The sequence below is a fragment of the Cyprinus carpio genome, chromosome A16, assembly GCF_018340385.1.
Source record: "Cyprinus carpio isolate SPL01 chromosome A16, ASM1834038v1, whole genome shotgun sequence".
Classification (NCBI taxonomy): domain Eukaryota; kingdom Metazoa; phylum Chordata; class Actinopteri; order Cypriniformes; family Cyprinidae; genus Cyprinus; species Cyprinus carpio.
The window spans coordinates 12776897-12801809 of record NC_056587.1 but is presented as its reverse complement, the minus strand read 5'-3'; the positions used below and the strand labels follow the sequence as shown (position 1 = coordinate 12801809).

Sequence of the window (24913 nt, the reverse complement as noted above, 5' to 3'; positions counted from 1 at the left end):
CCAAATAAAGATATACTGAAGTATATTTGATTTTGCTTAAGTGGAGCTAGTGCAAGTATACAGTACTTTAGGTACACTTTAAATATCTTGCATTTAAAGACCGATATTATTCAAAGATCATACAATCCTCGTCAATAGTGACATTAAAACACATTTCAGCCTTAATTTTAAGAAATGTGCATTGCATATAAAAAGAAAATGAGATTTTATCTAGAAGTGATGTGCTGTTTGTGCTGAAAGTAAAATCTGAATGATGGTGGATGGAGATTGTGTAAAGAGGCTGGCTATTTTTAAATAGACAGCGCCAAATAATTATCCTTACCTCGCTTGTTATGCCATGCCTTGGAAAAAAGAATTTTAGTTCAATTTTTTGTTATCAACTTGAATTTGAACAATTTGAAAAAAAAAAAAAATTGTAAAAAGCAATACATTATAATCTTTAAATGTTTTATTTTATTGTAGCCTTGTTCATGTTTTGAAATTTTATAATGGAATACAATATTTCTTAAAGTTTCAAACATATATATCATTATCATGATTAAATAAATAAATAAAGCTGCTGAGCTGCAGATGGCGACAGAGGTTCATGTGTCCTTCAGTTTATCCATGAGTCTTAACTGCAAAATGGTAAAGGCTGTGCAATATTTAAAGTGTAAGAAGGGAGAAGATGCCCTCCTTCAGAAAGGATGGGCCGGATGATGATGCTTCAGCTAATGTGTTATTAAGGAAGATAAATAGAAACATTCCATTTAATAGAATGCTATCTCATAACACTATTTTAACATTACTTAAACCTGTGGCAAGAAACCCATGTGTATACTTTTACAGAATGTATAAATGACTTTTAATATCTTTCTTAAAAAGCATATAAAGATTTGTCATTAATGTAGAATAAATATATTAAATGTTTTAAACAACAGTTTTTAAAATTAAAAAACAATGTGTTCACAAATGTGTGTAGTTGTGTATATAGTTGATATTTGGTCCTATCTATGGTCAAAAGAAAATAATAATGGTGGGGTCATCTTATCACATCTTTACTTATAATTCACCACCATACAACACAAGAGCGAAAAGAGGGCACACTGAAAACTGTTTTTGATTCAACACAACTGCATTTTTATTTTAATAAGAGAGCCATCTATATGTTTAGCGCTTGAACATTTTGACCAATTCATGCAAACTATATCAGAATACACTTGCTCCCTTTCAGTTCATGTGAATAATTTAAAGGAATTGCACAGTCACACAGCAGAGGATCTGACACAAATACGACATTTGGCACTATAGCAGAGACGGTCGATTTCGAGCTGAAATAAATGGTCTCTGTCTCTTTTACAACAACAAAAACAACACACAAAGCTTCTGCTAAAAGGTCACGTGTCAGTCTGCAGCGCTCGTGCCTTTTTAGGCATTTTGTGCGTCGCGTGCGTGCGCGCGCACGTCCAGTTTGGGTAAAAGTAACAGAGCTGGAGTGAAAACAATGCACTATAGGAATTAATTGCTATTCTCTCAATGAATTTGCAAAGGTAAATCTATGTGTCACGCGTGTAGCGGTCATCAGAAAGCAACTGTCATTCTTCGAGTCGTTTTAACAAAGATAAAAACTGGGCTGTCATTTTTTTCTCTCTCTTTTTTTTTTTTGCACATAGTTTTATCCCCTCGGAACGGTTTAGCTAGTCAGCTGGTACAGCATTAGCTGGTTGGCTAGCTCTGCTGTGCTAACTGCACAATGAGAGGTTTGACTTGAAGTTTCATTTTTAAAATGATGAGGTGTATTGTTTATGCTCACGGGTTTAGTAGCCTTTTAAGAAAAGGCTTGACAATTGCATTTATACTGCATGAAATTTGAGAAACTCGTTAGCCAGTACCTAGCATTAGCAAACTATGATAATCCAGTGAAAACAGTCAGCTAACCTCTCTTTATATTTTTATGTGTTTCCACTATTAAATTTGCTTCTGGGTTCTTTAGAAGGTTAAGTTTTCCTTATAGAATAATCCAGTTTTTGACATAGCGGTTGAATTTGTGCGTTAGTCTGTCATAAGTGGAGTACAGTAGCTGGTTAGCTCAGTTAGCCACTGTCCTGTCTGAACGCCTTTCCATAAACTATAATGTATTTACTTGATTCCTGTTGTTTGCATGTAATAGTGCTACTTCGAGACACGTTAGAGTGTGCACACGTTAGGAAAATATCTTAGTGTTCCTGATCGGAGGGTATCAGAATACAGTAGGTTGGTTAAAGGCCTGGTTTAGGGTAGATTTTGCAAGCTGGTAAATTAGTTGAGCATATGTTCCTTAGTCAGCTTGAATGAAACCGTGCATGTGTATTGTTGCATTTACAAATACTACCTATATGCAAATGCAATGCAGGATTAAATAATCAAATGTTTGTCTGTTTTAATATAAAGTTGGTATAAATAATATGTGAAGCATTTGTCCATGCAATATAGTTCACAGACTCATAGATCATTTCTTTACGTTCATAGGTCAGTCCACAGGACGAGAGAGCTTTTTTGTCTTGAGAAAGACCTGGTAAGAGTATACTCAAAATGAGCAAGAAACCTCCAAATCGACCAGGGATCACTTTTGAGGTTGGCACCAGGATCGAGGCCCAGGACTACCTGCAAAAATGGTATGAATTCGTCTTGAAGGTTCATTTAAAAATGCAATACGGTCACTGCTGCTAGTGTGTTATACTAAAACAGGAGTTTTAAACCGTGGTCCCAACTGTGACTTCAAGGGAGTGCTTGGGGGACTGTGGAAACTTTTTGAGAAAAACTGAAAATTTAATACAAATATTTAAATAACAATTAGATATAAGTAAATTTATAAAATGTATAAAATTTGGTTAAAATAAGGAAATAAATGAGTGAAAAAAATAAAAACAGATCTAACAGTTTAGTGCTAAAAAGATAAAAAGAAACAACTTAATAGTAACAAATAATTTTAACAGTATAAACTTGGTCTTTATACAGTAAACTATATAGATGCTTTTTTTTATTATTTAGGGTGATTGCATATGGATCATTTTATTTGGGGCATCTAAAAGATTGAAAACCCCTGTGTTATAACAGTGTAACAGTTTGCAAATATTCACTTGATTAATTTGGTATCATTTAAAACAAATAAGAGTTACACTGAAACATTAGTCTGTTTGTGTCACTTTCTTTAGGAATAGTTTGTTTAATGGGCCATTATTAAAATTGTGTTTTTATTTATGCTTTGTTTTGTTGTTATTCATGTATCCATGATCCATGTTGAGTGGTTTCTTTGCAGGTACCCTTCACGTATCGAAAAGATTGATTACGATGAAGGAAAGATGCTTGTGCATTTTGACCGTTGGAGCCATCGGTACGATGAATGGATTCTCTGGGACAGCAACAGACTTCGGCCATTAGAGAGACCGGCACTCCGCAAAGAGGGTCTCAAAGAAGAGGAGGTGTCTGTATGTTTGCAGTACTTCCTCTTTTTCAGATATGTTTATGGTCTGAAATATCTAGGATGACATAAAAAGCATGAGTAATGCAGGGAACTTTGTTGGCTGTTAGAGTATATACAGCAGGTATAGAAAAGAATCACCCCACTTTAAAATAATCACGTTCTGTTGCTTTGCAGCCTAAAATGAGGATGGACACAGTTTTTGTTTTATCCAGCTGTCATTCAGTACAACTTATAACATCCAAGTGAAAGATATAACACCAGCATGTTAGAAAATAAAGTTTAAAATGTGATTATTTTAAAGGGGGGTGATTCTGTTCTATACCCGCTGTATGTTGAATGACGCTGCTAAAATAAACTTTATTGATGTTTTCAGCCTCTCAAATGAAATAAAAGAAAATCTCATTCATTATTGAGATGAATGATTGATTAATTTTTGTCTTATAAACATTTCTGCCAGGAGAGACTCGGCGAGATGAGAGCATCTCGTCTTCGTGAGCTTCCTGGAAGTACAGAGAGCACAGAGGACCAAAAAGACTTACCCCAGCAGAGACAAGTACATACCTCAATTGCCAATCTACATTGATCTGGCTCTCTCAAACTGCTTGTCCCATCATTGTTTGGGTTTTTCCTCCATCTACATAGCCAAAACCTTTTAATATTTTTTGGGCCACAAGCAATCATCCATTTAAAAAAAATAAAATAAATAAATACACAGGCCTTTGTGACCTGTATCAAAAGAGGTGTTGTTAAACTTACACTACTGTCCAAAAGTTTGGTTTCAGTAAGATTTTGTATGAACTGTCTTATGGTTCATCTATTATTCAGTCAAAAAAAAAAAGGTAATATTGTGAAATATTATTAAAATTTTAAATAAACTTTTCTGTTTTAATATTTCAAATTGTAATCGGTGGTGGCAAAGCTGCTTAAGAAACACTTCTTATTGCTATCAGTGTTGAAAACTGTTTTGATGCTTAATAGTTTTGTGGAGACACTGGCATAATCTTTCAGGATTCTTTGTTGAATAGAAATTTCATAAAGGATCTTACTGACTTCAAAACATCTTTCAAAAAAATCTACTGATTTCAAAAAAAAAAAAAAACTTACTGACCCCAAACTTTTGAACTGTAGTATGTTTAAAGAAAGCTTTCCTTTCTGATGTATAGTAATGAAATAGATTAAATATAGTTAAGAATCTATAAATACAATTGAGGCTTCTGTGGTTTTCTTGAATTTAATTTGAACTAGTATTTTAACTTACCGGCGTGATTACTAAACTACTATAATCAGCTTGGCAAGTGCTCTGTGAAATTAACAGAGGTTTATGGTGTGTTCATCACAGTTTATTCTGTTCTAACCATCTTCAAAACAGACTTGGTTGAATTAGTCTGGGTTTTGTTAACTCTAATTAATTGCATGTCTATTTTGTTTTTATTTCATCTTTAGGAATTGAGAGATGGTGAGGAGGTGCTTGCCCGATGGACAGATTGCCGCTACTACCCTGCCAAGATTGAAAGGATCAACAAGGAAGGTAAGATCACCTTTCTCATCCTTCAGGACAGAAATATAATTTTTCTGTCAGTGTGCAAAAAATCCTTCAGTTAAAGTGAGTCTGGCTTTCTTTGCATAAGAAAAAGTGTTCTCAAATGCTATTTTGGAAAGGATATGATTTAGCCAAATGCATCTACAGGCTAAACATAAACTTTAAAATTTATTTGAATCTAATCTAAAGACTTGAATGTATTTGCTGTTTTTTTCTTTATACTTTAGGAACTTACACTGTACAATTTTATGATGGAGTCATTCGCTGCGTGAAAAGAATCCATATCAAGTCCATGCCAGAAGATGCAAAAGGACAAGTAAGTTTATTGAAGTGACTTTACAGAGTCCTCATCAGTTCCTTTCTTTACTTTTTTTTTTTTTTTTTTTAACAAATAGGTTCTCCTGAAGTTTAATAGATTTGTTTTTCACAGCTTGATCATTTTTGAGCATGCTTTATAGTTAATTGTGTATTTCAGTGTGGCCCTCTATAGTATTGTCCTTTACCTCTTCCTCTCTTTCAGAAGGTAAAATGCATGGGGTCAATCCTGAATATTATTTGAAGACACAAGCAGCTGGTCGACACAGCTTACAGCTGCGTCTTTGTGCCAGTCAGGCAGCTCAGGGATGCTCAATCACTTTATTCTACCACCTCAGTTACCTTTACTACTTTATTAATAGCTTTAAGTTTTTTTGTTTGTTTGTTTTGCATGTTAGCCATGGTCAGAGGTGTGTTTGTGACCCGTCTATGTCAGATGTGACTGATAGTGTATTGGTTTCTGTTCAAGCAGGACTGGATCGCTCTGGTGAAGGCTGCTTCAGCTGCAGCCAAGAATAAAGGAGGGAACAGACCACGTACCAGCGCCAACAGCAACAAAGACCGAGAAGACAGGAGGGAACAGCGCTCAGATGAAGAGCTTGATGATGATGACGAAGATGATGATGATGATAGCGAATCAGAGAAACTTGGTATGTGATTGGTTAGGACTTTTCTTGCCCAGTGAATTTCTGGATGTTTTAGGGTGAAGTTCTTGTCTACTGATCTGTGTTCAGTTATATATTTTTCATAAACCTTTGTCATTTGGATGGAGACTGATCTTAAATCAGCACTTATGTCCGTTTCTTGCTTTATACAGCAGAACTGGACTCAGAAGAGGAGGACAGTAAGCCAGCTGCTGAGGAGCTTGAACCAGCTACAGCAAAGAGGCGGAGAAAAAGACAAGGCAACTTGTGCAGCAGTAAAAGGAAACGTCTTAGCAAGGGGGCAGGTAAACATCATAGGTCCTTTTAAATATTGGACAAAGAGATCCACTCTTCTATATTCATCTTTAATAGTCAGAATCATCATGGCCTCTATATTTTCTAAATAAACTGTGATGTTAATTCAGCAGTGCATAATTACTATGATGTTTTGTGTGTGATTTCTCCTATCTAATCATCAGGATGTGCTGACTCTGAGTCTGAATGCAAAGCAGAGTCAAAAGAGCTTCCAGTGACATCACCGCAGGTATAGATGAAACTGACATACTATTATCAACTTGATGATCACTTTCGTAGACACACTGTGTCATGTTTACTTCTCCACCCATCAGAAAGTGTCAGGTGCAGAGGCTAGTCCTGATGATGAGAGATCCCAGTCCGTCAGTTTTCAAAAAACTCCAGCACTCCTCTCTAGCCCATCCCTGTGCAAGTCTCGCTCAAGAAGACTCAAACATGACTCAGGAGAGTCCACCACTAGCAATCAGAACACAACCGCAGTCCCCGAACCCAGTCCTTCACCCAGTTCGGCACACACCCTCCCAGACAGTTCACACACTGGTAGGTAGTGTTAATGTATTGTCAACTCTCAGCAGTTACAACAAACTTGATATTTCATTAAATAGAAGTGAAAATAATATGCATGTCTGTTTCTGCATAGCCCCTACCAACTCCCCCCAGAAAAGGAGACGATCCCAGCGTCTAGCAACCAGCTCTGACCAGGCTTATCCCTCTTCACCACACATGAGGGATTCCAGCACTCACCCTCCTCCAGATGACTCTCAAAAAGCTGGTGAGAGAGACTAACTTGCATAAGCAGAGCTTATGCCATTGTGAAGCATTCAGAAATTACTGTTCAAAGGTCTGGGGTCGGTATGATTTTTAAATGTTTTTTTTAGAAGTCTCAAATTCTCATCAAGTAAAATCTGTAATATAGTGAATTAACTTCTCTATTTTAATACATTTTAGAAAGTAATTAAATTCTTTGATTGCAAAGCTGAATTTTAAGCAACCCTTACTCCAGTCTTTAGTGTCACATGATCCTTCAGAAACCATTCTTATATGCTGATTTGGTGCTTAAGAAACTTCTTATCTTATTATTATTATTATCATCAATGTTGAAAACAGTTGATATTTTTTGGAAACTGTCAGAATTTTTCAAGACTCTTTGAATAAAAAGTTTAAAAAAAAAAAAATCTTTGAAATAAAAATTGTCAGTAGAAATAGAAAAATCTTACTGACCCAACACTTTTGAAAGGTAGTGTACATGCATGCCGGTAGCACCACTCTAGAATAGTGCATTTTGAAATTGTATGATTATCAATACCTGATCTGTGTAAATTATGCATGTTAATGTTTTTTTTTTTTTTTTTTTTTTAGGTGAAGACAGCAGCACTGCAGTTAAAACAGAAGCTCCTTCTCAAAAGCCAGCTTCAGGAAGTCCATCCACAGCTCCTCCCACTAGCATTACTCAGTCACCAGTCACTGAGAAGGACAAGATGACTGACATGTTATCCAGTAATCAAACAACTCTTGAAGGGAACTCACCTTCTGTAGTGACAGGTAGGTTTGCCATGCAACTATAGAAGTGAATGTCTTTATTATGTTTCTCCATGACACTTGAATCTTTTGCAGGGCACTTTGTGTCATTGATATAGTAAACAGCAAAGTCACATGCCAGGATATATGAAAAATATCAACCATAGACTGCGTAATGATAATGATTGTTATGGTGTTGCTGTGGGGCTTTTGTGATATGTAAATACTATGTATTGTTTTCTCATTTTATGTTCAGCTCCAGTTCAGAAAGTTCCTTCCAGGACTCCTAAAGCCAACAAACACGCCAGAGAGCCAAGTATGGATCTTCACTTGTCTTCCACTATATATATATACAGTATTTTTTGTTTTATTTTATCATTTTAATATATAGTGGTATCTAACAAAGGCTTTCCCCTTCCTTTCCAGTTATAAACACCAAAAGGTCTGATGATCCCACTGCTCCCAATGAGTCTTTAATAGACTTGGACCATAATAAATTTAAGTGTAAAGTCCCTGGCTGCTCTAAAGCATTCCGGAAAGCAAAGCTGCTGGACTACCACCTGAAGTACTATCATAACACTGAGAAAGAAATGGACAGTGAAGTCTGCTCACCAGAGAGGGTTGGCCGCACCAGGGCCACATCTGCTTCCATGCCTACGAGCACCTTGTCTGATATGCCAGATAACAAGAGACGCAGGACCGCCTCTACTTCTTCTTGTAGGTTGTTATTTGTCAGGGTCTTTTCAATCAAATGGCTAATGAATTAACAGTTACACAGTAACTGAATTCTGGTTTTCTGTTTGGGGGCTTAGCTCTGTCCTCTCAGGGCTTCATGCTTCAAATGGACAGCTCTGGCTGTGTGAGGCCTCCTAAGTTCTGTAAGAAGAAACGTTCTTCTGCCTCTGTAAGTTCAGACAGTACAGAGGTCTCTCTTCCACCTCCTACGTTTGATAATCTCCATGATAAGATTATCAAGAAGGATAAGCACCTAGATGGTGAGCTATTTCTGCAGATTGTAAAGATGATAAATGGAGTCTCCATGTTATTTAACCTTTTATCTTATGGATGTTTATTTTGTCTTCAGGGCTTTGTATAAAGACAGAGCGGAAATTCAAACTGGAGGATAAATGTCAGTTGTTTGGTGAGTTTACTGAACTTTTTTTAACCTCAATTTCACATTCTTAAACCAAGAAGTTCTCATCATATCTTGTATTTCTTTCTCTGCTTGTAGTGAAAAAGAGGGATAAAGACAGAAGGAAAGAGAAAGACCTTTTCCGAATTAAACAGAAGAAAAAGAAAAAAAAGAAGAAGAAATCAAAGCTGCACTGTAAGATACGTTTTGAGGTTGCCTCAGTTTCAGAGGTCTTTTTACTTACAAGTTATAGAAGTACTTAAAATCTCACATCTGTGAGTTAAAAAAACAACTACAATGTCTTTTATAATGTTTTAATTTTAACTTTGTCTTAAAGTGCCACATTTCACTTTAGGCATCTGTTTCAGTTCATAATGAGTTGCCTGTAAATGTTCCTCTATGAGATGAGAGGGTCATATTGTTCTCACCTTTGTGCAAAGGTTATTCAGACCTGGATGAGATGTCATTGGCTTATTTGGATAGACTGTCTTCCCCAATACATCGTTCTTCCTCTGGTGCCTTCAAGCACAGCACCTTCCAGTACCCTCGTGCCATACTGTCTGTCGACCTCACCGGGGAGAGTGAGTCCTCTCATTGATTTGCAGTCTTTTGTAGCTACTTTCCAATAATGTTATCATTTCAGCCATTAAATGTGATGTTCTGTAGCTAATAGATAGAAGTCAACATGAATGTGGTATCAGTGATGTGCTGTGATGTTGAGCCTCATTTCATGTCCTACTTTTCCTGTCTCAGACCTGTCAGACATCGACTTCCTGGAAGACTCGACCACTGAGAGTTTGCTTTTCAGTGGAGATGAGTATAACCAGGATCTAGACTCGATCACTATGGAGGACTTCCAGTATGAGGATGATGATGGTGCCAATGAAATTGTTCGCTGCATCTGTGAGATGGATGAAGAAAACGGCTTCATGATTCAGGTAGGATTACTCTTAGTAAATACCACCTGAAAAGCTTTGAAAGTAGTTTATATTCTGTCTGTAAACACAAAGTTTTATGCAAGAAACATCTTATATGTGCTGGTTTATGGTGTCTTTGTTTTGAATCTGTTGTCTGAAGAATTGCAAAAAAATTCTGATATTTTTCTGATGACATATCTCTCTCTGTGCAGTGTGAGGAGTGTATGTGCTGGCAGCATAGTGTGTGTATGGGGCTTTTGGAGGACAGCATCCCCGATCACTACATATGTTACATCTGCAGAGACCCTCCAGGTAACTACTGTGCAACAATACCGTGCACAAAGGGTCAGCAGGATTTTGTAGCCTTATCTTCAACTTTCTCCAGCTTACTGAAGATGTCAAATATCAGTTTCTTAAATGCAAATTAAGAGTATGTAAATATAAAACTGAAATTGCTCCAGGGTTATTAATAAACGGTTTTTTTTTTTTTTTTTTCAGGTCAGAGGTGGAGTGCTAAATACCGCCATGATAAAGACTGGCTACAGAAGGGCCACATGTATGGCCTGTCCTTCCTCACGGAGAACTACTCGCATCAGAATGCCAAGAAGATCGTGTCCACTCACCAGCTGCTGGCTGATGTTTACAGTGTTAAAAATTTGCTCCATGGCCTTCAGCTGAAGATGGATATTTTACAGTAAGAGACGCTTTGCCTTTCTTAAAGCCTACCAAATTATTTAAATTAGATGACATTGTGGGGAAAAAAAACATTCACTATTATGAAAATTTTCCAAAGGAATTGTTGTGAAAGATGGGTTAAGCTAGGGCAGGACGATACATTCTATCTTACCCAGATCGTGATAAGATTTGTTAATAATGATGAGAAGATGTGGACATTTTTACTCCATGAGGATTAATCTAACATCCTATAACAGCAGAAATAAACACGGCAACAGCCAGTCAGTGCAAACACACACAACACTCAGTGTTTCAAGCATCTGAGAGCTTTACTGAGAGTTCACTTCACAAGCTTTTTCACCATTTCATCTGAGAAAACCTAAAAATGCACACTGAAATTCAAAATCGAGTTTGTCAAAATGACAAACTCCCAAAATAAAAGTTTGGAAACACAGAAATACAGTATATTACTATTGTATCCCAAAATGTTCTTAATATTACTATTTTTAAGGAATATCATTCAACCAAGATTTTTTTTTTTTTTTTATCCAACCATTTTCAGTATTTTTGTATTAAATAAACCATAGATTCCAGAAAAAAAAGTAAAGTGGAAAACAGAATTTATGGGGAAAAAAAAAAATTAAATGGATTTATTTGTTATTTTTACATTAATTCATAAGGTCTAACAAGGATGTTGAAAGCATTTCTTTTCTCATTAATTAATGCGTATAATGAGTAAATTAATATCGTGATGAATATTGATATTGCATAACAGGGGAAAAAATATGATAATATTTCTGGCCATACTGCCCAGCCAATTTTTAATTGAATTTGTTTCGTATAACAATGGTTGTGCATTGGTTGAGTTGAGTTTTTAGGCCTGTTTTCCAAAGCTGTCAGGTTTTAAATGGATCATCTGATTTATTACTGTAGAAGAAAAGATGTTGGAACAAAAATATGCTTTAGGGATGCATGATGAGAGACCGTTGTTCACTGACAAGCAGCACAAAATATGATCGTGGTTTTGCGCAGCTTGTCAGTGAACAACGGCTCTGTGTAGTAAATGCTGCTTCACGTGAAAGCACGCACGTGTAGAGATTTGCCGCTGATGACAGAACCGGCTTTACTGACCAGATGCACATTAAATATCATGCAATATTTATTGTGCATACCTAATATGCTTTTAACATTTTCTCAGAAACAAACATAACCCAAGTTTGCACTTGTGGTCCCGGTCTTGGGTGAACTCTGATGAGGACCAACCTATGGGTGGCATTCCAGACTGTCTACATTTTAAAGAGCACCTCAACCTGAACTCAAACCCTGAAACGTATATTACCAGCGAACACAGCTACCAGAAACCTCCCGGTACAGGCCTCGAACACACAAGGGATGAGCAGGGGATGCAAACAGCCTCTCAGTTTAACCTAAAGGAAGAAGAGGTAACCAAGGGACCATTAAATTTCAGATCTGGATAGGGTCAGTACGTGAAAGGATATGGAGTTTGAAATCTGTGATGTTTATGGTTTGTGCAGGTGAGCAGTGCCATTGCTCTGACTGGCTGTGTGAATGACAGCAATCTGGTCTCCAAGGAGCAGGCCAGGAACTGTCTGCAGTGGCAGATGAACCTGCTTACACACATAGAGGATGTTCAGAACCAGCTGTCTGGCCGTATGGACCTCATTGAGAAAGAGCTTGATGGTAAGGGGGAGAAATATGGGAAGTTCCGTTATCGAATCAAAATTATACTTAATGCCACATGACCAGGGCTGGTTGAAATCTTTTCTGTGGTGTCCCAGAAGAATGCCATCATGAGCTTATTAAGTTGAAGTTAAAAGACTTGCTTGTGAGTTGTGATGGCTAATATTTTTATCCTTTGTGAAACATTTGACTTGCTTTTGCCATAAAAATCACCCAAGCAAAGATACCTATTTTCGATAATTTGTAAAGGTTTCATTCTTTTTCTCCCTATCTGTATAGTGCTCGAGAGTTGGTTGGACTTCACAGGAGAATTGGAGCCCCCTGATCCCCTGGCCCGACTCCCACAGGTCAAGTGCCGCATCAAACAGCTTCTGACAGACCTGGGAAAAGTGCAGCAGATGAGCACCCTCTGCTCTGTGTGATACACACATTACAGTGTGTGTTCTGAGCTTCTAACACAACCTCTTGTTTCTTCGCACACAGAAGGTTTATTCAACATGATTCTCCTTCTCAGTAGATGTGCACTTTGTGAAGTAAAACATTGGCTATCACCAAGTATGACATGAGGAAAATTCACACTTAATGTGTGAAACAGCAAGAGGTCAATGCATTCATGCCGAGTCGAAACATATCTGCTTAAAGAAGATTTTGCTTTCCAAAATAGGAAGAGCTCACTATAGCAGATTAATTCTTTCACATGTTAAGATAAGGGATTGTTATCTATTTAAAAAATAAAAATAAATAAAGAGATGACAGCACCACACATACATTTCGTTTGCATCAGTTAGACCCCCAAAGCAAATCTAGTCTGTATTTCCATTTTTTAACTTGACTGAAGTGGGTCACTGATAGCAGACTGTTTAAGAGTTCATTAGTGTTTGAGGAAACAAAATTTGGTTATGAAGTTTTTTTTTTGTCACTTAAAAAGTAACTTTAAAGTGCCAAGAAAACAGACCACTGTGGTCTGTTTCTTTTTCTTCTTTTCAGACATGCACAGTTCAGGATTTATGTTTTTGAAATGGATGTTGCATTTTAGGCCAGGATTGGGCTTATTTGCAGTCTGATACACTGGCACTAAAATTTTACAATGCCAACAAGCTCGTTAGACCAACATCAAGACAGTTTTCACACATCAACTTGTCTAATACTTTAGCACGTTTCTCTACAGTCTTGATGGATACTGTAGCGATTCACAAGAAAACAAACTACTCTAACTTAATCCAGGATGTCCAGAAATAGGTGACTCTTCTCACTAAGGTCTGTTTATCACGTTGATACTTTGAGAGTTGCTACCGTGAAGTAAGCTAATCCTGAGATGGATGTAAATGCATATAAAAAATCCATTTAGTTCAGGGGTTTTTTTTGTTTTTGTTTTTGAAAATGTATAAACAGTTTTTATAACTGTAAGGAAAAACAATGAAAATGAAAAACTAAGGCATAAGAGGATAATACTTGAAAATGCCTGTTTAGTCTCAATTTCTATTAATCTGTACAAAGAGTGTTTTAGAATTTAGATTTAAGACTTGAAGTTTCTTTAGATGAGAAAAACCAGCTGTACATTTAAAGCGTTTATTTAAAGATCTGATGTAATTATCTGTATGTACAACTTCATTAAAAATATTCTCAACATTTTTTGTGTATGTTCATTGTTTACACTTCCTTTATGCAATAAAGTTGATATGTAAATGTGAATTTGTGTTCTCTGGGAGGGGGAATGTTTTAGGTCATATTTGTTTTCTTTTAAATGTTTCTACAAAGTATTTTCCTCTGTATAGAAGTATTGGGGCAACAAAATAAGAGAAGTTACTTCACACGGCTCTATTGAAAGTGCTTTTCAGATGACTGATGTTGCTGGTTCTTGTAGCACTCTCAAAAGTTCAAGCTTGGCTGCTCACTACAATGTCCAAAATGTTCTTATTCACCACCAGGTACTCTAACCAGGCTGGAGAGGTTTGTGTTTTGATAGTTAAATCCGTAAAATGGCAAAATGCTGAACAGGTATGACGATGCACATCTTGGAAATGGTATAAAAGACACTGCAGTCTTGTAGCATTCACTAGGAGAGTTCTTGCATCCTAGAGAAGATGCAGAACATGGATGAGAAGAAGCTCCTTTGTGTAACCTTCACACTACTTGGCATCTTCTCTCTGACGTGTGGAAAGATTTCAGGTGAGTGTCCGGTCTATTCACAACAGCTTTGTTTATTCTAATTCTATATAGGTTCTGTATTTAGGTTTCTATGGTTTATAAAACTGATCCACCTATTTCTTCCCCTCAGAGTACCAACTGGAGACAGAGAGTCTGAGTCAATGTGAACAGCTCAGGGCTGTCAGTTCAACGCAGGGACATGAGCACATACCCCAGTGCTCTGAGGACGGCCGCTTTAGGTGAATTAACTTGACCGATATTGTAAATGATGTTACATAAATGCACCATTGTATGTAATGGTGAAGGTTGAAAAAAATAATAATAATGGCATCCTTGTAGGCATGTTCAATGTAATCGTGGAGGAGGGGAGTGTTGGTGTGTGAATGTGGAAGGACTTGAGATACCTGGGAGTCGACAAAATGCATCCACGGTTTATTGTAATTCATTCTTCATATTTCAACTTTAAAGTTCAACATGTCCAGCATTACAAAAAGTTGCTTTACTAGCTGTATTAAGATCAGTTAAATGCATCCTGTCCCCTCTCTATAGGTTTAACCTCGTGCCAGCTCCAGAGACAGCAGGCCCTGCAAACTGAAGGCATCACCCTGGTGCCATCATGTTTGGACTCAGGTGAGTTCGAGCCGGTGCAGTGTGATGCGTCCCGTGGCCAGTGCTGGTGTGTGGACCAAGAAGGCATGGAGATCTATGGAACCAGACAGAACGGAAAGCTCTCAAAGTGTGAGTGCATTTACTAAGTGTTGTATTAATTTAACTGCCTGGATGCATTGGTCTCTGAAAAAGCATGATTTTTACCTGCTTAGATTTGTTTAAATAGCTATGAATCTTAGATTTCTGGATGACAGAAATGGATATTTTGCTCTTTGACATCAGATTTACTGTACAATGTGCTTTAACCCTTGACCTTAGGTCCTGGTACTTGTGAGGTGAGACAGCGGCGACTCCTTCATGGTATCGGAGAACCCTCTCCCCCTCAGTGCTCAGATGACGGGGGCTTCTTACCTGTGCAGTGCAAGTTTGTCAACACCACTGACAGAATGATATTTGATCTGTTACACACCTTTAACAGGTGAGACATGCGGTTTACTGTTCAAAAGTTTGAGGTTGGTAAGATTTAATTTGAGCCAAACTACAGTACAACAGCTACACTGTGAAATATTATTATGATTTAATATTGCAGAATATATTTTAAAGTGTAATTTATTCCTGTGATGGCGAAGCTGAATTTTCAGCAGCTATTATTACAGTCTTCAGAGTCATATGATCCTTCAGAAATCATTTTAATATGTTCATTTGGTGCTCAAGAAACAGTTCTTATTACGAAACTTTACTGCTTTAAATGTCTTTACTGCCTTTTTTATTATTCGAATATGTCTTTGCTGCATAACAATATTAATATAAAAAAAATAATAATAAATATATATATATATATATATATATATATATATATATATATATATATATATATATATATATATACATAAAAAGTTGCTGACCCTAAACTTTTGAATGGTAGTGTATATTATTTTGTAATACTAAAAATGAAAATAGCTTAATAAAGGTTATTTTCTCATATAAAGTTAAAATTTAATTGATTGAATTAATAGACATTCACTTCCAAAAGCTTTTTTTTAGTACGACAATTCTGTATCTGGGAAAGCAGCCCAAGCTGTACATAATTAACCACTAGATAGCAGTATTGTGTCAGATAGAAGGAGCATGTAGGTTTTTCCTGATTTTCCACTCTTCTCTAACAGTTATTAAATGCATCTGCCACTAGTGACTAATTTAATTGAAAATTCTTTTACTTTAACAGAGACCCAGAACTGTTCCAGACATTCAGTGCATTCAGAAAGGCCTACCCAGAGCTCTCTAGTTATTGTTTCTGTGCAGACAGTCGTGGAAGAGAGATGCCAAGCACAGGTGATACACACCTCTTCAGTTACATTCAGGTTAAAGAACAGGACCAAAAGCTTGTAGGTTTAAACACTGCAAAGAGCGATCCATAAACTATCACCGTTGCAAACTGTGCCCGTTTTTTGCCCTCACAGAACACTGATTCTCTGTTTGCCCCGGGGCGACTATGATTCTGAGTTGTCGTTAGTTTTCCCTACACAAGTTGTGACATTTTGTGTGCTGTTAAATAGATGAATTGTTTTGAGTTTTGTTTGTGTAGGTGTGGAGTTGCTGTTGGATGAGGTGTACGACACAGCGTTTTCAGACCAGACTGCAGGAAGTACATTTGCACAGTCAAACATGTATCGAATCCTACAGCGTCGCTACCTTGCCGTCCAGCTGGCCGTGAACGGGAGATTTAGATGTATGCAGCAGTTTTTTGAAAAGCAAGCCACTATAATGATGTCATACACTGCAAAAAAATCAGTGTTTTTGCCTTGTTTTCCAGTTATATCTAAATCTAAATATCTAAATATTCCTAAGGATATGCATTTTTGGTTTTCAAGTAAATTTAAGATACATTTATTAAGTTTATTTTTTTTAATAATTTGCAAATAGTTTCCCCTTGATTTGCCTGTAAAAAAAAAATAAAAAAATATTATATATATATATATATATATATTTTTTTTTTTTTTTTTTTTTTTTTGGACTAATAAATATTTGTTTCCTGTACATGTAAAGATAGAATATGGGGGAAAAAATAGCAGTTGTCAAATCTACCCTTCAGCATTTACTTGATACATCTGTATAGTAGTACAGGTACTTACCCAACTTTTGTTCTTTCTAAAAGGTCCCACCCCATGTGAGAGCGAACGGGCCGCAGCTACTCAGGCTGGCAATTCATTTGTACCCTCCTGTATTGGTAACGGAGCATATGTGTCAACCCAGTGTCAGTCCAGTGGCCAGTGTTGGTGTGTGGATGCTGATGGCAAAGAGATCTTTGGCACACGCCAGTATGGAGTACCAAATTGTAGTGAGTTTGTGTATTTCATGGAATATTCATTATTATGTTCCATGATTCTTCTTCAGCATCTCTTGTAACAGTAAATCTTGACTGATATTAATCAATAACATAAGTAATGTCCAGGAGATTAGAAAGTACATTAAAATATATCCATGAAAACATTGCACACTAATCTAATTAATCCAGTCTAGCAGTAGAAGTTCATTGTGCTTTAACTATACAATTTATTCTTTAGTCATTTTGATCTTAAGCTTGTTTGAGTGATTCAGAATTGAGTTTGTGCACTGACTAATGTTGTGGTTCTTGTTTGTTTAGGCACTGGAGTGAAGGACTGCCTGTCTGAGAGGAGACAAGCCCTCTCCAGGCTTTTTTATGGCCCAGCTGGAGACTTCAGCAAGAGCAAAGTGTTCTCCATTTCCAAAGAAACCCTCAATTTTGTTGGTACTTGCAGTCCTGAATTCCAGGAGCTTTTGGCCAACTCTGGTCTTCTTCAGTCATTGCCAGAGTTGGAACATCCAAATGTCGGAGACATGTTGGCAGAGGTCCTCCAAGGGATGTTTCCCTCTGGGGCTCTTGCCCTGAAAGCTCTTGCTCATGCCCCGAATCCCAAGAGACTCCAGGAGAATCTCTTTGGAGGAAAATTTCTAAAGAACGCTGGCAATTTCAACTTTACAGGCACTGTTGGAAACAGTGGTACATTGAGTTTCAGTAAAATTTTCAGTCAAGTTGGTCTGATGCAAGCTGTCACCGACTTGATGCAGTTGGCCAAGACAGTTACAGATGACTCTGCCAGTCTTAAACTAGACCAAGAGATTTCTGATGCATTTGGTCGTTCGGTGAACCTGAAAAACAACCGAGATATGATTAAACTTGTTTCAATGGCTCTTGAGAATGAGCAATTTCTCACTGTCCTTCGAGAAGCAATCAAACAGTTGAAGGCAGAAGAAAGCAGCCAGTTGGGTCAACTGTTTCATGCTATTTTCCAGAAATCAGATGTTTGCAAGTCTGTGACTTCAACCTCGACTCTGTATGTGCCCCAGTGCACTGAGGATGGACGATACCAGGAAGTTCAATGTCAGGGCTCAGAGTGTTGGTGTGTGGACTCTCGTGGTCTGGAAATAACAGGTTCTCGCACCACTGGGTCCAGACCGAGATGCTCATCCCAGTGTGAGAAAGAACGTCAGATGGCGATTGCAGTCAAAGCCAGCAGTTCTGCAGGATCTGAGGTCTTCATTCCTAAATGTGAGACTGATGGTGCTTACGTTGCACTTCAGTGTCTTGGCAAAAGTTGTTTCTGCGTGGACCATTCTGGAACAAAACTCAGCCTTCAGAGTTCAGGGAGCTCTGTTCAATGTGAGTCTGAACACAAATGATTAATTACAGAGCCAAAGAGGATCATTCCTGTATTCATGCATTTAATTAGACACACATTCGAAAATCTGGCACATATGTAATAAACAATTATGTTAAATTAAGTCATATTTAAATGACATACTCATTGTATATCATGCTTTATTGATATTCCTCTTTAGGTCCAACAAGCTGCCAAGCAACAGCGACCCAACAATTCCTGTCCACAGTCCACTCTGTTTTCTCTGATCCATCTTCTGTAACTCAGCTCTCTGAAGTGTACATCCCTCGTTGTGCCTATGATGGCAGCTGGCATCAGATCCAGTGTGATGGACCTCCAGAACAAGCAATTGAGTTCTACCGTGAGTGGGTTCAGATCATGAATTCCGGACAAGACTTGCCCGTTTCAGAAGTTCTTGGAATTCTGCGAGCCTTTGCAAGAAACACAGAAGCAATGGCTTCATTCAGAGTCTTTGTATCCGAATTGTTCAAAGGTGGGCAACACCGAGTGTTCCCTGTCTTGGCAAGATTTGGGAAGTTCTCTGATATTCCATCTGACATTTTAGATGGGAACATCAAGGCCATTTATGGACCATCAGTTTTCCTGAATCCGTTATCATTATGGAGACTGATCAGAGGAGAGAATTCCAGCTATCCAGGCCCGCTATCAGATTTCAGTCTTCCTCTTGGGAGCTTTCACCTGCGTCAGTGCTGGTGCGTTAACCCTCAAGGAGACATGGTAACAGATAGCAAGGCTCCTGTTGGACAAATCCCCAAATGTGAGTTATACACTATAGTAATTCATGTATGTAGTGCCATTACTATCATATCTGGCACATCTTTTCAAATATTTCTTTAGAATTTATTAAAATTATCTTCCTAAGATCTCTTTTGTGTGTCTCTTCAGGTCCAGGTCCATGCTCTATGGTTCAAAACCAGGTCTCTGAGTTCCTGAGGCAGGCTGAAGAGCTCATTTCTGCTTCAAATGACTCACATGTGCCTGTGGGTTATGGTTTTCTCCTGGCTGAGAGTGTCTATCTGAGCCCTGAGGAGCTGGAGCAGATGCGCGCCTCAAAGATCCCCATCACTCAGACTCTGCTGAGCAACACCAACTCTGCGCTGAGACTCGCAGCTCATTCCAGTACAGTCTGTTTCTGTTTAATCTGTCTCAAAATAAAAGTTACCAAAAAAAAAAAAAATAGTAGGGTTCAAAAGTCTGAGACAACATCTGAAACACCTGGAAATTGAGTTTTTTAAAAATAATCTCATTAAATGCATAAAATAAGTATTTAAGAGTACAGAGAATTTCTGTCACTATTTAAATAAGCTAATTTGTGTCACTGATCATGTGACTTATTAAACATTTGGACCCCATTGTAAATTCTTCAGATGTGCTTTGTTAGTAAACTCTGCCTACTCATTCCAATTATTTAAAAAAAAAAAGCTGTAAGGTTGGGAGAGGACACATTTTAGATGTGCTGTAATGCTTTACCCACACTAAGACTTAATTTGCTTTCACTTCACGACAGCCCTACATTTCTACTGGCAGAGCAGACTGATGGCCAATGACAAAGACAGACAGAGTTTAATGCTGGGATACCAGCCCTACATGCCACAGTGTGACGCTTATGGCCAGTGGCTGCCCAATCAGTGCTACCAAAGCACAGGTGAGACTATACTATTAAGATCATGATCACATTACTTCATGTGAAAGGCTTGACACAAACTAAAGTTTACAGTAAATATAAATTATTCCTGTGACGGCCAAGCTGAATTTACAGCACCAATTACTCCAGTCTTTGGTGTCATATGATTCTTCAGAAATCATTCTAATATGCTGATTTGCTGCTGAAGAAAATGTTCTTATTATCAATGTTGAAAACAGTTGTGCTGCTTAATATTTCAGTGGAAACTGTGATTAAATCTCTGTAGAAAGAACTGCATTTATTTTAAATAGATTTTTTTGTTGTTGTTGCAACAATCTGAAAGTCTTCACTGTCACCTTTGATTCATTGCATCCTTGCTGAATAAAAGTATACATTTCCTATAAATAATAATAATCTTACTGATGGCAAGCTTTTGAATGGTAGTGTATATTTTTGTAATATTTCAATTTACTGCATTCTTGCTGAATAACAGGATTAATTTCTTTAAAAAGAATCTTAGTGACATCACAAAATGTATTTGCAGATAATTTTCTCCTAAGTTTGTTTTTGCTCTGTTTGATATCACAGGTCACTGCTGGTGTGTTGATGAGGAGGGAAGATACATCACAGGCTCTCTGACGTCTCGTTCTGCACCCTCTCGGCAGTGTGAGAGTATCTCTAAACATTTTAATAATAATCAAAGTAGTTATTCTAACTGCTCGTTTCAGTTCGGTTGTTTGTTATTTAAATTCTTGATTGTGAGTAAGTATGTAAGCTGATTTGTAAAAAATTATCCCCCAGGCCAAACTACGTGCCAAAGGCTTCAAAGTAACTTCCTGCTTTCTGATTGGACACAAACAAGCTCTAATATCACTTACACATACAGCCCATCATGTGAGGAGGTGAGGCTTTCTTTTTGGGCTATTTGGATTGTATTGTACATACAAAAGACATTCTTTGGTAAAGGTTTGCATTTCATATTTGTCTGTCTCATTGTGTGTGTGCACACATATGTCTGTAGGACGGTGAATTTTCGGTACTCCAGAAGCCCAGTTCAGTCCATTCACAAGGGTTGTGTGTAAGTCCTATAACCGGACAAGTCATCCAACCTGCCATCACCAGTCCTTCTGGAGAACTGCAATGTAATTGTTTCATCCATTCATCTGTACAGTGTGATTTATTACAGCATGTTTTTGGATCACTCGATCACAAGCCTGACCCTTCCCCTGCTATATTTAAATTCATATTCAATTTTAATTCAGCTTGGCCACCACAGGAACAAATTACATTTTAAAATATTTTAAAACAGGAAGCCGTTATTTAAATTTTGTATAATATTTCACAATATTACTGTTTTTACTGTATTTTTGATTGAATAAATGGAGCCGTGGTGAGAATAAGATCATTTTCAAAAGCAACAAAAAAAGTAAATATTCCAAACTTATAGTGTATAGTTAATAGAAATGCAAAGCTGTACATCTCATCACATGGGGACATTATTCAAAAGTTGAGAAACTTTGCCCGATCTCAGAAAATATCTGATTGGTTGATAGCAATTTTGTTCTAGCACTAACATTCATTACCATGTAAGGAAGCGAGGCATTGAAAAAATTGTCATGTCAGACCCATGTTGTGTGTTGTAGGTCCAGGTTGGTGTTCTCTACAGAAAACTCTGGCATTGCAGAGAGAGATCGGTGTGGGCTATGAGCCTCAGTGTGTGCAGGACGGGCAGCGATTCTCACCCCTGCAGTGTGACCTGTCCTACTGTTGGTGTGTTTCTCAAAGCGGAAAGGAACTGCCAGTGACACGCACCAACCGCAGCACAGGACAAACCCCAGCCTGCGACAGTAAGTAAATTAGGTCAAATTTTGCATTTATCTAAAGTTGTGCCATATGCTTGTGGCAACATGATTTCCCTTATGTGTTTCCCTTTTCAGTTCCTGAGTGCCCCCTTCCATTTGAAGATATTTCCCATGGTGCTGTTCTGTGTAGCACTGTGATTGTTGCGGGTCAGCAGACGCAGAGCTGTGAGCTGTTCTGTGACCAAGGTTATGTCAACACCCTTCCTGTCGCCAGCTTCATGTGTGATCCCCAGGCGAAAAACTGGCTTGATGATGCTCCACTGTCTTATGCCTGCCAAAGTAAAGGCCACACACACACACGCACATTGTCCTATTTACCTGTTGAAACACTCACAGTTTGTTGCAGTATGTCCTTTAGGGATTTGTCTTTCTATGAAATCTTGTTGCTCTAATTACTCTTTATCTGTTTGTACTGAGCAACTGAGTGTCTGTGATGTCCATCAGAGCCTCAGGTTTTGCAGACAGTGCAGGTGTCCTTACAGTTGAAGCTGTCCCTGGCTGAGGGTCAGCAGAGTTGCAGCAGCCAGAGTGTTGAGCTACAGGCTGCTTTGCTGCGAGACATGAGAGCTACAGGCCTCTGCAGTCTACAGGTACAATCCAGTCTGTTAAGTTACAGGGATTCTGATTTTGATGGGTTTTGATGCCCAGTTTTTATGTGCATAATGGTTCCTTTGTGAGGAATCCACTTCCCACTTTTTTCCCACTTTTATTACATATTTCAATGATTAAAAATCCATGAAGGAAAGAAAAAAGAAGCAGCAGCACAATATTATAAAGGCAATGTGTTTTAAAATCAAATAATTGGCTTTAATTTAGTCATTCTGCTACAGGGAAAGTAAATTGTTAAAATGTATTCTGAAAATATTTATTTTATATATATATATATATATATATATATATATATATATATATATATATATATATATATATATATATATATATATATATATATATAATATTTAGTTTGCAGTGTATTTTTTTAATCTAACCACTAATGTGTATAATATTAAGTGTTTAAATGTGTAATGTGTAAAAATAATTAAACTGATTTTATTTTTATTTTTTATTGTTAAAACCATGGTTGTTAATAGAATAAAATAGCTACTATTTTTGGTAAATATGGCAAAATGATTGAGATATATATATTTTTTTATTTAATGATTTGGTTAAAATATGTATTTAACATCTTAAGTTAACTTTGACAGCCCTAAAAATTAAATTTTGTTAAAAAATAATAATAATAATTCCATAGACCTCTGGGTGTTACGTGCCCTTAAGGGGAAATGGTCATAGAAAAAATATGGGATGTGAGGAAAAAATATATTTGTGTGCTCTCACAAATGTTTTGCGTTCCCTTGAGAAAATGAGTTCTTTGTGAGCAAATTCCATATTTTGTGGAAACATCAAACTTTTGCAAGTGAACATAAACTTTTCTGAGTGAACGCAAAACAACCGAATATACTTTTTCATCCCATCTCATTTTTTTCCTCTCGCCATGTTCCTTTAGAGGCTATGTAAGGGATCACCGAATCCCAATTTGAAAACCCTGTATAGTATTAATACAGTAATTTTCAAATAATACAAAATGTGTCATTAGTCTGCAAGTGTCATATTTAATATGTAGGTGTTGTTGGCTTGCAGTACAGCATTACAACACTTTTATTAAAAAGACATTCAGAAAGAAAGGGCTTTTATTCATTTATGCTTTGTCTTAGTTTAAATGTCTTGATATGTTGCATCAATGCATGTCTGTTTAATTTGCTTGCTTGTTTATGTGTCTTCATATGTGTTAGCTGACCTTATCTGGCCAGACCAGCTCTGTTGCAGTCTGTGACGAGTCATCTGTGTCTCTTGAGTGTTTGAATGATAAGGAAGTCACTGCACACATCACCTTTAGGGCCAGACTCTCCGACCTGCCAATAACATCTCTCCCTGATCTCCATGACATTGGTGTGAACAGCTTTATTGCACCTTATTTAGTCCATTTCTTTCCATGTACCATATTTGATATCTAAAATCAGATGCATTTAATTTCACACTCAGAATTATTGATGTTTATTATTCCATGTGCATGCGTTTATTTTTCAGATATGGCACTTAGTGAGGAGAGGTTGTTAAATGGCGTGAAGGAATTAATCCAAAGTGGGTCATACCGGTCCATCTTCCTCTATGACCGTTCTCTCGCTCTTTCTATTCCTCCCTCGTTTAGCTGCATGGATGGCTATAAGCAGCTCCCACAATCCACTGGGTGTGGTAGGTTGGCTTCTGTACTACTTGGTCGTCTTAATGACAGACTAGCCTGTGTACAATAAAGCAAAATGTCTTTACTAGTGTTTCCGAATATGCACCTATAAAGTTTTCTATAACCAATGCATATTTTAGCTTACTGGAATAGAAATGTGGTGTTCAAAATATGTAAACGTACTTGTGAAGGTGTATGTACTATTTCAAACTGCATACAACTTTTCCTCCTCCTCCATTATTAATCTTTGCTCTGTATCTGTCAAACGTTCTCCTCTTTTTCCACTCTTTTTCCACTTCCAAGCTTAATCACTCCCTGTGTGTTTGTGTTTTTATCCTCTCTCACATGCAGTGGTGTGTCCAGCTGGTTCTTTTTCTAGTGGTGGTGTGTGTACTTTGTGTCCGCGTGATACATTTCAAGTGGAAGAAGGTCAGGTGTTCTGTTCTCCCTGCCCCTCAGGAACATCCACTGAGGCCCAGGGAGCCTTCAGTGCTTCTCACTGTGAGTACAGGCCAAGCCCAACACACA

At 37.4% G+C, this 24913-nt stretch overlaps 2 protein-coding genes across 8 annotated transcripts in view; both read left to right on the top strand.

The window, feature by feature from the left end:
* The first annotated feature begins 1381 nt into the window (after nt 1-1381).
* phf20l1 (PHD finger protein 20 like 1) lies at nt 1382-13830 on the top strand. Of its 6 annotated transcripts, none has more exons than XM_042772748.1 (24): nt 1382-1529; nt 2488-2633; nt 3278-3440; nt 3900-3995; nt 4886-4970; nt 5210-5298; nt 5767-5947; nt 6115-6246; nt 6421-6485; nt 6571-6796; nt 6897-7028; nt 7616-7798; nt 8031-8090; nt 8201-8491; nt 8587-8769; nt 8859-8915; nt 9006-9101; nt 9347-9487; nt 9660-9844; nt 10036-10135; nt 10322-10517; nt 11697-11940; nt 12034-12199; nt 12479-13830. In XM_042772748.1, exons 2-24 carry the CDS (start codon nt 2551-2553, stop codon nt 12619-12621), a joined length of 3297 nt encoding a protein of 1098 aa, XP_042628682.1. In that variant the 5' UTR covers nt 1382-1529; nt 2488-2550; the 3' UTR covers nt 12622-13830. The 6 variants fall into 6 exon arrangements, with proteins under 6 accessions (XP_042628682.1, XP_042628680.1, XP_042628681.1 ...); XM_042772746.1 differs by having other exon boundaries at nt 3278-3446; nt 5770-5947; XM_042772747.1 differs by having other exon boundaries at nt 3278-3446; nt 6118-6246.
* Nucleotides 13831-13942: 112 nt separating this feature from the next.
* Nucleotides 13943-24913, top strand: part of tg (thyroglobulin) — a 31017-nt gene continuing 20046 nt past the window's right edge. For both annotated transcript variants that reach the window (XM_042772743.1, XM_042772742.1), the window contains exons 1-21: nt 13943-14368; nt 14478-14586; nt 14687-14784; nt 14897-15085; nt 15275-15434; nt 16182-16288; nt 16542-16685; nt 17112-17294; nt 17601-18638; nt 18818-19414; nt 19543-19776; nt 20165-20302; nt 20870-20947; nt 21083-21183; nt 21303-21423; nt 21925-22128; nt 22219-22422; nt 22588-22733; nt 23937-24093; nt 24232-24396; nt 24737-24886. In XM_042772743.1, coding sequence (XP_042628677.1) covers nt 14284-14368; nt 14478-14586; nt 14687-14784; nt 14897-15085; nt 15275-15434; nt 16182-16288; nt 16542-16685; nt 17112-17294; nt 17601-18638; nt 18818-19414; nt 19543-19776; nt 20165-20302; nt 20870-20947; nt 21083-21183; nt 21303-21423; nt 21925-22128; nt 22219-22422; nt 22588-22733; nt 23937-24093; nt 24232-24396; nt 24737-24886 — 4408 coding nt within the window. In that variant the 5' untranslated portion in view covers nt 13943-14283. The remainder of the gene's footprint in view (nt 14369-14477; nt 14587-14686; nt 14785-14896; nt 15086-15274; nt 15435-16181; nt 16289-16541; nt 16686-17111; nt 17295-17600; nt 18639-18817; nt 19415-19542; nt 19777-20164; nt 20303-20869; nt 20948-21082; nt 21184-21302; nt 21424-21924; nt 22129-22218; nt 22423-22587; nt 22734-23936; nt 24094-24231; nt 24397-24736; nt 24887-24913) is intronic.

What these genes read in the sequence shown, in the direction of transcription:
- phf20l1 (XM_042772744.1), top strand. Translation starts at nt 2,551, where the DNA reads ATGAGCAAGAAACCTCCAAATCGACCAGGGATCACTTTTGAGGTTGGC. An exon ending in TGAAAGGATCAACAAGGAAG is followed by an intron (nt 4,971 to 5,209) that starts GTAAGATCACCT and finishes TTTATACTTTAG; the next exon opens with GAACTTACACTGTACAATTT. An exon ending in CAAACACGCCAGAGAGCCAA is followed by an intron (nt 8,091 to 8,200) that starts GTATGGATCTTC and finishes CTTCCTTTCCAG; the next exon opens with TTATAAACACCAAAAGGTCT.